Source organism: Chiloscyllium plagiosum, unplaced genomic scaffold (assembly GCF_037043375.1).
Source record: "Chiloscyllium plagiosum isolate Xiang-an unplaced genomic scaffold, Cpla_swu_hap1 HiC_scaffold_4, whole genome shotgun sequence".
Classification (NCBI taxonomy): domain Eukaryota; kingdom Metazoa; phylum Chordata; class Chondrichthyes; order Orectolobiformes; family Hemiscylliidae; genus Chiloscyllium; species Chiloscyllium plagiosum.
The window spans coordinates 24,315,619-24,332,665 of NW_028270142.1; the positions used below are offsets into that span (position 1 = coordinate 24,315,619).

The 17,047-nt window shown below is 41.0% G+C and overlaps 1 protein-coding gene across 3 annotated transcripts in view; it reads right to left on the reverse strand.

Annotated features, from left to right (window-relative positions):
- csmd3b (CUB and Sushi multiple domains 3b) overlaps positions 1–17,047 on the reverse strand; it is a 1,935,846-nt gene that overhangs the window by 179,003 nt on the left and 1,739,796 nt on the right. For all 3 annotated transcript variants that reach the window (XM_087986040.1, XM_087986041.1, XM_087986039.1), the window contains 3 exons: positions 14,863–14,959; positions 13,202–13,306; positions 12,406–12,524 (listed from right to left, as the gene is read on the reverse strand). In XM_087986040.1, coding sequence (XP_087842166.1) covers positions 12,406–12,524; positions 13,202–13,306; positions 14,863–14,959 — 321 coding nt within the window. The remainder of the gene's footprint in view (positions 1–12,405; positions 12,525–13,201; positions 13,307–14,862; positions 14,960–17,047) is intronic.

Consider the following 17,047-nt stretch of genomic DNA (forward strand, 5'->3'; position numbering starts at 1 on the left):
GAGAGAGAGATACTGTCCATGATTTTGACTTTTCTGTCACCAGGCATAGGTCCTGATATACCTCTCAATTTATTACACTTCAATTGCATTTTGTCATAACTCCTCCATTTTATTGCAACAAACACAGCCTGTGAAACCTTTACTCAAGGGTAAAGTTCCCAACATCTTCATAAAGCCCTTTGTAACCTCTCCATTGTAATCAAATCCTTCCTGAATGCAGTGATCAGAACTGTGCACAAAAGGAAAGTACAAAACACGATAGGCCATCACTGGTTAAATTCTCTTCCTGAGGAAGCAGGACATTTAGAATGTCATAATACAATCATACATTCTCAGCACAGTTTTCTGACAGGGAAATCACGTTTGGAAAATTCATCGTAGTGCCTTTAGAATCTCACAAGCAGGTGGATAAAGGGGAACCAGTGGATGTAGTGCATTGGGATTTCCAGAAGATGTTTGTTAAGGTGCCATATAAAAAGGTTATTATACAAGATAAGACCTCATAGACCTCATAGATGCTTGATTAGCAAACAGGAAGCACAGAACTTTGGAGGGTCGGTGTGGACTTGTTGGGCCGAAGTGCCTGTTTCCACACTGTACAAAATCTAATCTAAAATAATCTAATCTAATTGGGATAAAGAGGTCATTTTCAACTTGGTAAATGGTGGATTGCCACAGGGTTCTGTGATGGGTCCTGAAACTCTGTAAGATCAATATTAATGACTTGGATGAAGGTACATAGAGTATTGTAGCCAAACATGCTTATGACATAAGGATATGATTTGGAGATGCCGGAGTTGGACTAGGGTGTACTAAGTTAAAAATCACACAATACCAGGTTATAGTCCAACAGGTTTATTTGGAACCACTAGCCACAACCACCTGATGAAGGAGCAGTGCTCTGAAAGCTAGTGCTTCCAAATAAATCTGTTGGACTATAACTCGGTATGTGATTTTTACTGACCTAAAGATAGATAAGAAAGCAGGTTTTGAGGATACCCTGTAAGGGATATAGATAGTTCAAGTGAGAGAGAGAGAAAAAAATTGTAAATGAAATAAAATAGGCAAGTGTGGCAGGACATAGAGAAAAAATAAATTATTTAAATGGAGGGAGCCTGCAGAATACTACAATGTAAAGGAATCTGAGCATTGTCTGTACAGGAATCACAAAAGGGTCAGCCTGCAGATAGGAGAAGCAATGAGGAAGGCAACTAGAATGTTGGTCTTTATTGCAAGGGAGATGGAGAACAAAGGTAGAGAAGTCTTGCTATAATTGTATCAGTCACCAGCATCTTATACACTGTAAAATGACATTATTTACATCTATATATCACAGGTTATCAGCTCTCTACTGTGTAATTGTGAAGACTTCTCTCTTCAAATTCAGGCACTTATACGATTGAACTACATTTTGATAACCTTGCAAACAGAGTTGTCTGACTTCAGTGCCTTCCATGTCAAATTTTTGAGCTACACAAATTTGTCTGAGTTTGCCTCTGTTGGCAGTAAAACATTGGTTATTGTCATAGAATAAGACTATACAAGATGAAGTTTCATTTTTTTCAGTTTCATTCACTGTTTTCATTGAGAGTGTCTTTGCCTTATTTGCACTGTTTCCAAAACAGCCTATTCCATAACTGTATCTGATCAGCCTAAGCCCAAACATTTGTACTGATAGAGACATTTTGAGAATTATTTAAAACCTAATAATGTACCAAGGCATGTTCTCAACTTGACATTTTAATGCTAAGAGATAGATTGTGTGTCTTTTACATCCCAATATGACTGCTAAAGCTTCCTTCTCTACATTTGTCCAGTCTTTGTCAAAATTGTCAACATAAAATAGACCAGTTTCATGTTCTGTTAGTTTGCATTTGAATTGGGACTGCTGATTGCTGTGCAAATGATCCAAATGTGACCATTATAATGGATAAGCTTATCTACTAGACATCATTAGTAGGCAACTTCTCTTTAATCTTTTCAAAAACTGTGGTTTATTCCTGACTCAAGTTCCATTGCTGTCTTTCTTGAACAGGTTTCTCATGGGTTCAGTAAGATTGGCTATGTTAGGGATAGCTGTGATATGGAGGTGCCAGTGTTGGACTGGGGTGGGCAAAGTTAAAAATCACACAACACCAGAGCATTGTTCGACAGGTTTTTTGGAAGTACCAGCCTTCAACGCACTGCACTAGACCCACTAGCTACCTGATGAAGGAGCTCGTACTTCCAAATAAATCTGTTGGATTATAACCTGGGGTTGTGTGATTTTTAACTATGTTGAAACTTTATTGCTGGAACAGCACAGCAGGTCAGGCAGCATCCAGGGAACAGGAGATTCGACGTTTCGGGCACAGGCCCTTCTTCAGGAATGAGCAGAGAGTGTTCAGCAGGAGAAGATAAAAGGTAGGGAGGAGGGACTTGGAGGAGGGGAGTTGGAAATGTGATAGGTGGAAAGAGGTCAAGGTGAGGGTGATAGGTCGGAGTAGGGTGGAGGCGGAGAGGTCAAGAAGAAGACTGCAGGTCAGGAAGGCGGTGATTTTTAACTATGTTGGGGATCGATTTTCCTCCTAATTCACTATGTCTAAGAATGGTGTGATTACTCTGCAAGCCTCAATGACCAATAATTAGTCATTGCTCATGTGCATGCATAAATGAGGCATGTTGTCACCACATACTGTGAGCAGCAATGTCAGCACCAGAGTGTGTGCAGACAACCCACCTCTAGTTCATGTAAAGCAGATGCAGTTTGATTCCATGTGGGGCCAGCAGTGCTGGCTGATCTTTTGTGCTTTTTTGGCTTTTGTTGGTAACTCTTGCAACTCTTCACAGCCTGGAGAATCCCAGAAAATTTGGGATTCAGGAGACAAAGGGTAATACGATCTACAAATGCAGATCTGAAATATTGCATCCAATCTCAATAAGAGAACAAGATAAAACAAGCATTTGCACTCAACACTGAGGTACTCTGGTTTCTTCTTATGTTATATTACGGTTCACTAACATTTGGGTCCTCTGGAATTAAACTTCATGGCGATTTGTCCGTGCACTTCAATATCTGTGCCTCTTCAACCTTGGGTTTTTTGTGAGCTGGTCTAATTCTCACAGACGTCCAACACAACAAGCTATCTGCCAGTTACTCTTGGGTCAAGTTTGAATTCCATTTCAAACACTTGAAGTTTCAAGTTGATTGTCCAGAACTTGTTTTGATTCTCATCAACTATCTGAGGAATGCTGATTGAAACATTTATTCTCTATCTTTAACTTCTTTTGGAATTTCTGTTTATTTTGAGATGATGTTGTTACCTGAGGATACTTTCTACATGTGTTCCAATTCCCTCTCCTAAACATTCATAGTGCTTGAATTTTATTTGGAGCTTATATGATCAACAATGTTTATTCCTGATGTTTTGTGTTTTAACAGGCTTCTGGAAAGGTGTTGATATCTCTTCAGACCCAAGAAACCATGTCAGACAAATCCCCAATGTTTCCTTGCAGTATTGACTGCTTCTGGCCCCTTATTTCCATTGAACTGGACTGCCTTTTTCAGTTTTAAATCTCCCTTGGACTGAAGAAGGTCTGGCAATTTCTCAACTTTCACACTAATGCCTATATGGTTTAACTAATTCAATCCTTCAACTTTCCATACCTGCAACAGAATGCTAGATTAGACAAATCTGAAAATAATGGTTCTATTGATTCTCCTCAGTGCCAAGATCACTGATTAAGCCTCACCTAAGCTCCCACTAAATTTCTTTTGGCACTCAAGTACATGTCTTGTTCTAGTCATTGCTTCATAATCTGTAACACTTTCTTCTTTACTTTGTTTTAACAGAACATCATCAGTATTAGACCCACAGCATATTAATTCTCGCTGATTTTTGCATGCAGCCTGAAACTGTTCTCTAGTACATAACCTTCTAACAACACTGTGGGCATTATCAAGTAAGATAGCAGCAAGACTTTTTTTTTCCACAGCTGCCATCCCTCCACACAATTGCACTGAATGACCCAAGTGGGTATTTGCGCTTTTCCTTTTTAAGATCAATGTGTTCTAATCCTGTGCTTTTCCTCTCTAGAATATTAATCCTTTTAACATTCCTTCTCACACCCATCAGATTCCACTCCAATTATGCCTTTTTATTGTCTCAAAGTTTTCCAAGATCTAATGCTAACCTAACATGTTCTATCTAATGCTTAAAGCCAATACTGCCACCTGCCCATTATTGAATTGGACAAAATCAGGCTACCGGGCATTGTCTCTCAGGCTGCTTTTTCATTCTCATTAAATAAGACTTTTTAGCTGTAACATGTCTTTATTGACATCTGCATATTCATTGTTGTGAAATACAATTCTCTGGTGTCATGTTTAAGATCTCTCTTCTCACATACCCAACCTAGACTGGCGGCTTCTTCTTTTACTGATGTCTGAATCATGTGATCAGACAAAGAATTATGAATTACATGAATATCATTTCACAATTATTTCAGTCAATGCCTGTATCACCTTCTTGCTCAGAAACTTTCAGCAATTGTCATGTAATAAACTTATTCAAGATTAAAGTTTTCCTTCTGCTTATTATTTAAGCTGGAATATTCACAATTCTAAAATGGGACTCCAAGAACTATTTAAATTCACAGTTTAAGGATCGCTGTTCAAGTGTACGTAGTATGGTCATGACACATTGTATCCTCTTGGCTATCTTATCTACCTCACAGTGAGGAAAGGTCTTTCTGCCAAAGTACAGTGGGGATCTGTTCAGTTATCACAACCTCTCGGTGATTCAAATGTAAATACAGTCCTGTATAAGTTAAAAAATGCCTTAGTTTTTTCACAACTGCAGGGATCGACAAATGCTAAAGTTTGTTTGTTCTTCAGGTGCAAAGACTGCATAGAACTGCTTCAGTAACTGTGTATGTACATAAAGACTTTCTATGAATGAAGCATACTTTTAAAAAGAATTGAGCTGCCTGACTATCTTCAGGGATCTGTATACATACACTTCAAGGAGCCTCTGTTCCTTGACAGTTTTCAGAATCTTAGCATTCACTTTACATTCCCTTGAGTTATGCCTTGCATTCTGGTGATCATATTCCTCTGAATTGACTACCTTTCTGCTCACCAGATGGATGACTGGTATCTTCCCACAGCCATCAGACTTCTTCTCACTCCCACAACCATTTGTTTTAAAAAATCTTAACTCTTAAATGTTCTACGTTTAAATCCAAATCATGGATTGTACACAGAGAACAGTAAGTGATCAGGCTTTGAGCCCTAATTCGAATGAAAGCAGCTTTCAGGTAATAGAAATACTCATCAACCCCAGCACTTTACACACTACCACTGAGTCAAGGCAAGCTGCTGCAGTGAATATTGCAGGTGAATTGCAGGGTGAATACTGAAGTTCTTGCATGAAACCTTCAGCGAGGTTATTACACCAATCGTACCAGAAGAGAGTAGAAGAGAGCAGACGATGAGGAAGGCAGAGAGGTGCAAGAGACCCCGGGAGAAGTACCTGTCAGGAACAAGTTGAATCTTTTGAAAACAGTAGAGACAGATGACACTGCCAGTCTGCGAAGCGGCCAGATCTGTCAATCAAAAATTGGCGTGGAGACAGAGCGGAAGAGTCGGACATCGCACAGAGCTGTGGTAATAGGGGACTCCTTAGTGAGAGGAACTGACCGGGGTTTTTGTGGCAGCAGACGGGACTTAAGGATGGTGTGTTGCTTTCCTGGTGCCAGGGTTAAAGACATCACAGACAGAGTGCAGGAAATCCTCAAGGACGAAGGTGAAGAGCCAGAGGTGGTGGTACATGTCGGCACAAATGATGTCGGGAAGAAGAGGAGGGACATACTACAGCGGGACTTAGGAGAACTAGGAAGAAGGCTGAAAAGCAGGATGTCCAAGGTGGTTATCTCCGGTTTGCTTCCAGTCCCTCGGGCTGGTGAGGCCAGAAACAGGGAGATGATGTACTTGAACGTGTGGCTGGGGAACTAATGCAGGAAGCAAGGATTTAAATTCTTGGATCACTGGGGTATGTTTTGTGGTAAGCATAAATTCTACAAGAGAAACGGTTTGCCCCTTAATAGGTTAGGGACCAGCATTCTGGCAGGCAGGTTTGCTACTGCAACACAGCTACGTTTAAACTAAGTAGCAGGGGGGAGGGGACAAACTGGATGTTTAAGAAGGAAATTGGAGGGAAAGTTAGAACAAGGGAAGTCAAGAAAGACAACTGTATCAATGAGGCAGAAAACTCAGAAAGGGATCATGCTGGAAAGTTGAGTGAAATAGGAGTTGATGGGAAGGGTGAGGGCAGTAACAAATTAAAAATACTATACATGAATGCACAAAGCATTAGAAATAAGATGGATGAGCTTGAGGCTCTTTTGGAAATTGGCAGATACGATATTGTGGGGATAACTGAGACGTGGCTTCAAGTGGACAGGGCCTGGGAAATGAATATTCAAGGCTACACGTGCTATCGTAAGGACAGACTGATGGGCAGAGGGGGTGGGGTGACCATGTTGGTAAGGGATGATATTCAGTCCCTTGCGCGGGGGGAACTAGAATCAGGGGATGTAGAGTCAGTGTGGATAGAGCTGAGAAATACTAAGGGTAAAAAGACCCTCTTGGGAGTTATCTACAGGCCCCCAAACAGTAGTCTGGATGTCGGATGTAAGTTAAATCAGGAGTTGAAATTGGCCTGTCGCAAAGATTTTACTACAGTTGTTATGGGGGATTTCAACATGCAGGGAGACTGGCAGAATCAGGATGGTATTGGACCTCAAGAAAGAGACTTTATGGAGTGCCTCAGAGATGGATTTTTAGAACAGCTGGTGCTGGAGCGAACCAAGGAGAAGGCAATTCTGGATCTGGTATTGTGCAATGAACCAGAATTGGTCAGGGACCTCGAAGTGATGGAGCCATCGGGAAGTAGTGACCATAATACAATAAGCTTCAATCTGCAATTTGAGAGGGAGAGGGTACAATCGGAAATGACAAATTTCTGTTGAATAAAGGGAACTATGGAGCTATGAGGGAGGAGCTGGCCAAAGTTCAATGGTGCAATACCTTAGCAGGGATGACAGTGGAGGAACAATGGCGGATATTTCTGAGTATAATGCAGACGTTGCAGGATCAGTTCATTCCAAAAAGGAAGAAAGATCCTAGGCGGAGGCATAGGTGGCCGTGGCTGACGAGGGAAGTTAAGAAACATATAAAGTTCAAAGAGAAAAAGTATAACATAGCAAAGATAAGTGGGAAAACGGAGGACTGGGAAGCTTTTCAAGAACAACAGAGGATTACTAAGAAGGAAATACACAGAGAAAAAATGAGGTACAAAGGTAAACTGGCCAACAATATAAAGGAGGATAGTAAAAGTTTTTTTAGGTATGTGAAAGGAAAAAAAATGGTTAAGACTAAAATTGGACCCTTAAAGACAGAAACAGGGGAATATATTACAGGGAACAAAGAAATGGCAGAAAAATTGAATAGCTACTTCAGATCTGTGTTCACTGGGGAAGACACAAGCAATCTCCCTGAGGTAACAGTGGCTGAAGGACCTGAACTTAAGGGAATTTATATTTGCCAGGAATTGGTGTTGGAGAGACTGTTAGGTCTGAAGGTTGATAAGTCCCCGGGGCCTGATGATCTACATCCCAGGGTACTGAAGGAAGTGGCTCGGCACGGTGGCACAGTGGTTAGCACTGCTGCCTCACAGCGCCTGAGACCCGGGTTCAATTCCCGCCTCAGGCGACTGACTGTGTGGAGTTTGCACGTTCTCCCCGTGTCTGCGTGGGTTTCCTCCGGGTGCTCCGGTTTCCTCCCACAGTCCAAAAGATGTGCAGGGTCAGGTGAATTGGCCATGCTAAATTGCCCGTAGTATTAGGTAAGGGGTAAATGTAGGGGTATGGGTGGGTTTCGCTTCGGCGGGTCAGTGTGGACTTGTTGGGCCGAAGGGCCTGTTTCTACACTGTAATGTAATCTAATCTAATTTGGCTCGAGAAATCGTGGATGCGTTGTGATTATTTTTCAGATTTCGATAGATTTGGGATCAGTTCCTGCGGATTGGAGGGTGGCTAATGTTGTACCACTTTTTAAGAAAGGTGGGAGAGAGAAAACAGGAAATTATAGACCAGTTAGTCTGACCTCAGTGGTGGGAAAGATGCTGGAGTCTATTATAAAGGATGACATTATGACACATCTGGATAGTAGTAACAGGGTAGGTCAGAGTCAGCATGTATTTATGAAGAGGAAATCATGTTTGACTAATCTTCTGGAATTTTTTGAGGATGTAACTCTGAAGAAGGACAAGGGAGATCCAGTAGATGTAGTGTACCTGGACTTCCAGAAAGCTTTTGATAAAGTCCCACATAGGAGGTTAGTGAGCAAATTTAGGGTGCATGGTATTGGGGGCAAAGTACTAACTTGGATTGAAAGTTGGTTGGCTGATAGGAAACAAAGAGTAGTGATAAACGGCTCCATTTCAGAATGGCAGGCAGTGACCAGTGGGGTACCGCAGGGATCAGTGCTGGGACCGCAGCTTTTTACAATATATGTTAATTATATAGAAGATGGTATTAGTAATAACATTAGCAAATTTGCTGATGATACTAAGCTGGGTGGCAGGGTGAAATGTGATGAGGATTTTAGGAGATTACAGGGTGACCTGGAAAATTTAGATGAGTGGTCAGATGCATGGCAGATGCAATTTAATGTGGATAAATGTATGGTTATCCACTTTGGTGGCAAGAACAGGAAGTCAGATTACTACCTAAATGGAATCAATTTAGGTAAAGGGGCAGTACAAAGAGATCTGGGTGTTCATGTACACCAGTCAGTGAAGGTAAGCATGCAGGTACAGCAGGTAGTGAAGAAGGCTAATAGCATGCTGGCCTTCATAACAAGAGGGATTGAGTATAGAAACAAAGAGGTTCTTCTGCAGCTGTACAGGGCCCTGGTGAGACCACACCTGGAGTACTGTGTGCAGTTCTGGTCTCCAAATTTGAGGAAAGACATTCTGGCTATTGAGGGAGTGCAGCGTAGGTTCACGAGGTCAATTCCTGGAATGGCGGGTTTACCTGACACTGAAAGGCTGGAGCGACTGGGCTTGTATACCCTTGAGTTTAGAAGACTGAGAGGGGATCTGATTGAGACATATAAGATTATTAAAGGATTGGACACTCTGGAGGCAGGAAACATGTTTCCGCTGATGGGTGAGTGCCGAACCAGAGGACACGGCTTAAAAATACGGGGTAGACCATTTAGGACAGAGATGAGGAGAAACAGTGGTGGCTGTGTGGAATGCTCTGCCCCAGAGGGCAGTGGAGGCCCAGTCTCTGGACTCATTTAAGAAAGAGTTGGATAGAGCTCTCAAGGTTTGTGGAATCAAGGGTTATAGAGATAAGGCAGGAACAGGATACTGATTAAGGATGATCAGCCATGATCATATTGAATGGTGATGCAGGCTCGAAGGGCAGAATGGCCTACTCCTGCACCTATTGTCTAATGTCTATTGTCTATTGAAATGCTGATAAAGTTGGCTATATTAACCTGACAAGTGGAGTGAGTTCTATCATCCCCCTCGCCAATGCCTTGCAGTGAGGGAAAAAAGAATTCAGAGCCCAATGGAGAAGACAATTACCCTCACCAGACTTTGAATGTCTCTTGAAAGCCACAGCATTTATATGACTGGTCCAGTTACGTTTGTGAAAAATAGTGACTCCCAAGCATGCTGATAAACTTGATGTTGATAGTATCATTGAATGGCAGAGGTAAGAAGGGGCAAGTCCAACAAGTCCACAGGGAAATAAAAATCCTTGAAATTCCTACTCATCAAAGCACTGTGAGAGTTTTTCATGGTATGGACTGCAGCAGTTCAAGGAAATGTCTCACCACCAATTTCTCAAGGGCAATAAATGCTAGCTTTGGCAGTGACTTTGACGCTAGAGTCATAGTATCATAGAGTTGTACAGCATGGGAAAAAAAATCTTCAGTCCAACTCACCCTTGCAGACCAGATATCCCTTGTCCCATTTGCCAGCATTTTGCCCATATCCTTCTAAATTCCTCTTGTTCACGTCCCCATTCAGGTGCTTTTTAAATGTTGCAACTGTACCAGCCTCCACCACTTTCTCTGGCAGCTCATTCCATACATGTACCATCCTTTGCATGAACAGGTGCCCGTTATATCTTTCCCCTCTCACCTGAAACCTATGCCTCTAGTTTTGGACTCTCCCACCCCAGGGAAAAGACCTTGTCTATTTATCCTATCCATGCCCCTCATGATTTTATAAATCTCTATAAGGCCACACCTCAAACTCTGAAGCTCAGGGAAAACAGATCCAGCCTGATAGTCTCTCTCTGTAGTTCAAACCCTTCAACTCTGGCAATATCCTAGTAAATTTTTCTGAACCCTTTCCAGTTTCACAACATCCTTCTTATAGCAGGGAGACCAGAATTGCACACAAAATTCCAAAAGTGTCTTGACCAATGCCCTGTACAGCTGCAACATGATCTTCCAACTCCTATTCTCAGTGCACTGACCAGTGAAGGAAAGCATACCAAACACCTTCTTCACTATCCTATCTACCTTCAACTCCACTTTCAAGGAGCAATGAACCTGCACTCCAAGATCTCTTTGTACGGCCACACTCCTCTGGACCTTCCATTAAGTATATAAGTCCTGCCTTGATTTGCCTTTCCAAACTGCAGCACCTTACATTTACCTCAATTAAACTCCATCTGCCTCTCCTCAGCCCAATGGCCCATCTGATCAAGATCCCATTGTACTCTGAGATAACCTTCTTCGCTGTCCATTATACCTCCAATTTTAGTGCCATCCGCAAACTTACTAACCATACCTCCTATGTTCATATTCAAATCATTTGCATAAATGACGAAAAGCAGTGGACCAGTACTGATCATTGTCACAGGCCTCCAGTTTGAAAAGAAACCCCCCCACCACCACCCTCTGTCTTATAATTTGAGCCAGTTGTGTTCCCAAATGACTAGTTCTCCCTATATCCTATGAGACCTAACCTTGCTAACCAGTCTCCCATGACGAAGTTTGTTGAAGGCCTTACTGAAGTCCATATAGATCATGATCACTGCTCTGCCTTTATCAATCCTCTTTATCGCATCTTCAAAAGACTCAATTAAGGCACATGGGGCATGATTTCCCACACACAAAGCCATGTTGACTATCCTTAATAAGTCCTTGCCTTTCCAAATTCATGTAAATCTTGTGCCTTAGAATTCCCTCCAACAACTTTAGAGTGGCACAGTGGCACAGTGGTTAGCACTGCTAGCCTCACAGCACCAGAGACCCGGGTTCAATTCCCGTCTCAGGCGACTGACTGTGTGGAGTTTGCACGTTCTCCCCGTGTCTGCGTGGGTTTCCTCCGGGTGCTCCGGTTTCCTCCCACAGTCCAAAAGATGTGCAGGTCAGGTGAATTGGCCATGCTAAATTGCCCGTAGTGTTAGGTAAGTGGTAAATGTAGGGGTATGGGTGGGTTACGCTTCGGCGGGTCGGTGTGGACTTGTTGGGCCGAAGGGCCTGTTTCCACACTGTAATCTCATCTAATCTCAAAAAAAAACTTGCCCACCACGACTGTCAGGCTCACTGGTCCATAGTCCTCTAGTTTTTCCTTACCATCTTTCATAAATAACCGTACCATGTTAGCTAACTTCCAGTCTTCCAGCACCTCACCTGTGACTGTTGATGATACAAATATCTCAGCAAGGGGCCCAGCAATTGCTTCCCTAGCTTCCCACAGTGTTTTAAGATATACCTGATCAGGTTCTAGGAATTTATCTACTTTTCTGTGTTTTTAGCCACACAGCACCTCCCCCTCTGTAATATGGACGTTTTTCAATATGTCACCATCTATTTCTCCAAGTTCTCTATCTTCCACATTCTAGTGCAGAATAAACACATGCAAAATATCCATTTAGAATTTGCCCCATTTGCTCCTGCGGTTCCAGATATCGGCGGCTTTGTTGACTTTGCGAATAAATAAAGAAAAAAATAAGAAATGATCCTAATGACATGGTAGTTCTTTAATATTCATGGGGGAACCAACTAAAAATATGTCTGCAGTTTATATTGTTGTAGATATGAAATAAACAGGAATGTGGCAAACCACCTTCCCATGAACGTATCATTCTGCTCCCCACTGTTCATCTTCTAAATCTAAAACATTGCTTCAACATACATATGTATTGGGTCCAACAAGCTTTCCTTGATGTTCAATGGCATTCCAATGTTGAATTATTTATCTTCAACATCCTAGAAGTCACTATTGAGTCAAATAGTCTGTGTCAATACTAAGTGGAACGATAGACTCAAGAAGTTTTTATTTAAAAAGAAGTACAGACTTTACTTCCATTATGATTCCAAATGCCTACCTGTAGAGAGTATCCCTGATCACACTGAAATGATATTACATCTCCAACCAAGTATCGGTCTCCATTTTTCATTCCGTTGCTGGGAGTAAGTGGTTCTGTGCAGGAATCTAATCCAATAGCTGCAATATCACAAAACATATTATTAGCCATTGATATTTAAAATGACAAAAGAGCCCCCAAGCAAAACAATCTCTTGTTATTTTCTGGAACAAATCTTAACCAGGTTTCTTAGACTTGAAACATGAAAGATGATGAATTTAGAAGGATAAATAGCAGAATTAGATTTCTTTCCAAGTAAAAATCAGAAAATTCCCAGTGTTTATTGCAATTGGACAGATTTGGGATCAGAGCAGTGTTGCACACTAGGATGATGAATCATTAGCATGATAAATCTTAGTGTAAGGTTGTTTTTATGTCTGTGCTTAACCCAGGCTGCCCAGCCCAAATTTGTGATGAGTGTACTTAAAATAGTTACAGGTGGATGGGGCTGTGTTTTTGCCACATGCCCAATGAATAGCCACCTGCAGTTAATGTTGCCCTCTAAGATGTTCTAAGGGCTCTAATTGTGCAGCGGTAGTGTCCATAGTTTTGAGCCAGAAGACCTAGGCTCCAGTCCCACCTGCTCCAGAGGTTGATTGATGATTATTTGGAAAGCAATCGCCAGGTCGTTCTGGGGAGCAATCCATTCTGGACAACTGGTGTCTACTTTAGATCCAGAAGTCATGGGTTCAATGGCTTCATTGATAGACCCTGTCATTTTAACCGCAACATCTAATTTGTATAAGAGCTGGATTACCTGTGTATTCTAGATGAAAGCCAGCAGCTGAAATACTGATGTCCGATTGAAAGTTGAGGTACAAATTATTGGATGTGCTGTTGAGGAATGCTGGTATTGTAGTTCCTGAATTTAGGATAGAATAGGAATTGAAAAAGTTAGCATTTAGGTTTCACTATTGGCAGCTTTATGCGCATATGAAGGAATTGCAGCGAGTTGGGGTCTGTCTTCTTCTGAACTACCTCTAGGGGTGAAAAGCCTATCCCCTGCTCAATCTCAAATTCCTGACAGAAAGTAAGGGTGGGTGGGCTCCTATAGGATGGAGACAGACATTAATGATTACGTGTAAGTTTGGAACAATTCCTTATTCTGGAAGAAACAATTATTTTCGTGTCCATTTCTCACTGAATGTCCAATGTCATGCATAACTGTGGGCCACAAATGAAATTGCAAGCTCAGCTGGCTCTCTCTTCTGTATTTTGTAAATTACACTGATTGTGATCGCTCTCAGCGGGTATAATTGCAAAGTTAAAAATCACACAACACCAGGTTATAGTCCAACAGGTTTAATTGGAAGCACACTAGCTTTCGGAGCGACGTTCCGAAAGCTAGTGTGCTTCCAATTAAACCTGTTGGACTATAACCTGGTGTTGTGTGATTTTTAACTTTGAACACATTAATGATGATTGACAGTTGACAGCCAGGGTGAATCAAATTTTAAACCAGGTCATGTGAATCTGATTGGTCAGGGTTTGCCTTACGAAATCAACAAGAGAATGGCTGTCACCTACTTTGTTAAGTTGAAAACAGGTACAGTGCACTTTTACGATCTTTCTGCCTGCAAACAACAGGACCCGTATATGTAGCTTCTAGAAAATACAAGGGCGAATCACTGCGAGCCTGACTGAATTTGTTGTCAGCGTAATTGTTCAGTTACAAAATCACATCCAATATTAAACACTCTACTATGAGTTTTGCAAGCCTGGGATGGTTAGGTACAGTGAATACATTGTGTGTTGCGAACAGCCAAAGGGATATTATGTTTGACTTTACCGTGGTTATTGTGAGTCAAAAGTGTGGTGCTGGAAAAGCACAGCAGCACCACACTCTCGACTCTGATCTCCAGCATCTGCAGTTCTCACTTTCTGTACATGGTTATTGTGAGTATGTTTGCATTGGCCAATATACAAAGCATCAGTTCTGGGCAGGTGCTAAGCGCATCTAAAAGGGAACACCCCAGTGAAAATTGCCTCAGAAAAATATATGATAAAGTGAGAAATGAACTTTAAAAATGCATTAACCACAACTTGCAAAAGAAAAAAAACTCCTGTACCTTTGATTCCAAAATAAATGAATTTACAAATGTATGGTCAGGTTTCAGAATTCAGCCACAAAAAGATGCAAGTTCTACCTACTTTTAAAGGTGAAGTTCATTGAATGAGAAAACTTTTTTTTAAGAAAAAGAAAGATTGCATTCATAAAGGGCAAGATCTAACAGATTAGGTTAACTCAGTTATACTTCAGGTGATAATTTGTGTTGCTGTTATTATAGGATTACCAAATTTTCAGTTATTTATACAACAACAAACTAACCGAAATGAAGAGAAACCATGATGAACCAAACTTGACATTTCTTTTTAATCTGCTCATTTAATATAGATTTATATTATTTGGTTCCTTACCTGAAAAGCTCCCAAGTCTGGGAGCATTAGTGTCAACTCCATCATAGAAATCCAACGAATCCCAGTTATGTTCTGTTGCAAAGCTTATTACTTGAACCTAAAAGATCCAAATATAGGAATTTAAAAAAATACAATTCATATCAAGTGTGCACTTCAAAGTTTCTTAATTAAATCATTGCAAATATTGAAAAATAGAGGTTTGCTTGCACTTTGTAGAATTGAATTGAATTGAAATTATTGTCACATGTACCGAGACATAGTGAAAAGCTTTGTCTTGTTAGCAATACAGGCAGATCACACAGTTAAATAGCATAGATAAGTAAATAATAGGTAAACAGTGGCAAAGACCAAAACATAGGTACAGGCAAATGCTAAGAGTTTGTGAGTCTATTCAGTATTCTAACAACAGTAGGGTAGAAACTGTTTCAAAACCAGCTGGTGCTTATGTTCAGGCTTCTGTACCTTCTCCCCGATGGTAGAGATTGTAGAAAAACCTTGCCAGGGTGGGATGGATGTTTGAGAATGCTCTGGCCTTTCTTTGACAGTGGGCCTGGTAGATGGATTCTATAGATAGGAGGTTGGTCTTTGTGATTGTCCAGGCCTAGTTCACCACTCTCTATAACCGCCTCCAATCTTGAATGGTACAGTTTGCATACCAGGTAGTGATACAGCCAGACAGAATACTCTCAATGGCACACCTCTCAAAGTTGGCAAGGGTATTCACCGTCATGCCAAATTTTCTCAGCTGCCTGAGGAAGAAGAGATGTTGCTGGGCCTTTATAACCAGTGCATCCACATGAAGAGTCCAAGAAAGCTTGTTGTTGATGACCACTCCCAGGAGCTTGACACTCTCCACTCATTCCACCTATGTGCTGTTAATGTGTAGGGGGCATGAGTAACATCCTGCCTAAAGTCAATAATGAGTTCCTTGGTTTTGCTGGTATTGAGAGCTGTGTTGTTCTCAATGCACCATTTTTCAAGTCTTCCATCTCCCGTCTGTAGTCTGTTTTGTTGCCATCTGAAACTTGACCGAACGTGTAAATGGCATTAGTCTGGTATTTGACGACACAGTCATGGGTATACAGTTAGTACAGTAGGAGGCTGAGTACACACCTCTGGGGGGCTCCAGTGTTGATTATTAGTGAGGATGAAATATTGTCCCCAATCTTCACTGATTATGGCCTGTGAGTAAGGAAACTGAAGAGCCAGTTGCAGAGAGTGGGGCTTAGTCTGAGATTATTAAGTTTAGTAATCAGTCTTGAGGGGATAACAGTGTTGAAGGCTGAACTATAGTCAATCTGATGTTTTATTAATTTATTTTAAATGTTAATTGATTCAATTCCTAAATGCCCAAATAATATAATGGCTGTGCAATAATATAAGGTTTGTGACTGGTAAGTCATGAAAATTATTTGATGATTCTTGCAACAATGTATTGTAGAAATTTATAAAAATATGATTTGTAATCAGCCATTCAGTTTTGCGTGCCTTTCTTTCCTAACTGGATGGTAAGAGGTTGACCTGTACTCATTGCAGTCTTCAGCTGCATTTTCTTTCAAGTTCATATCAAATAAAATTTATTGATTTTAATTTTGCGAATTTTTTAGACTCATCTTCTACGGTTGGCTGATAAAACTTCTCATTTTCGTTACCTTTAATGTGGAAGGGTGCTTCTTGATTTTACTCCTAAATGGCCTTTCTGTATTTTTAATATTGCTCCTCTTTTTGTGCATTACCTAACTGGGCAACATAATTTATCTACATTTAGCATTATCAAATCCCTTAACACTTTAGTCATTAGAAACAATTACAAAGGACTTAAATGAAGCCTTGCTTTAAAAGTTTTCTTTGACTCTTTTAGATGAAATCTAATGACAATCTTTCCAAGTAGAATTTCTGTGAATTCTTTATTGAATCATTGCCTGAGGTAAAGAAGTACACACTGCTGCATTCAGTTGAATATAAATTGTAGGAGTATCTGTGCTGGGAACTAGATCTTCTGCACGTTGAGCTTTTTTAAAAAAAGTACGTTGGATATGAGATTTTCTGTTATTGCCTAAGGGAATTGTCTAATTACCTTAGGGAAGGTAATGGTGAGATGCTTCTTAAATCACCACAGTCCTTGGTGTATAGGGATATGTTGAATGCTGTCAGGAAGGGAGCTCCAGGATTTTGACCCAATCAC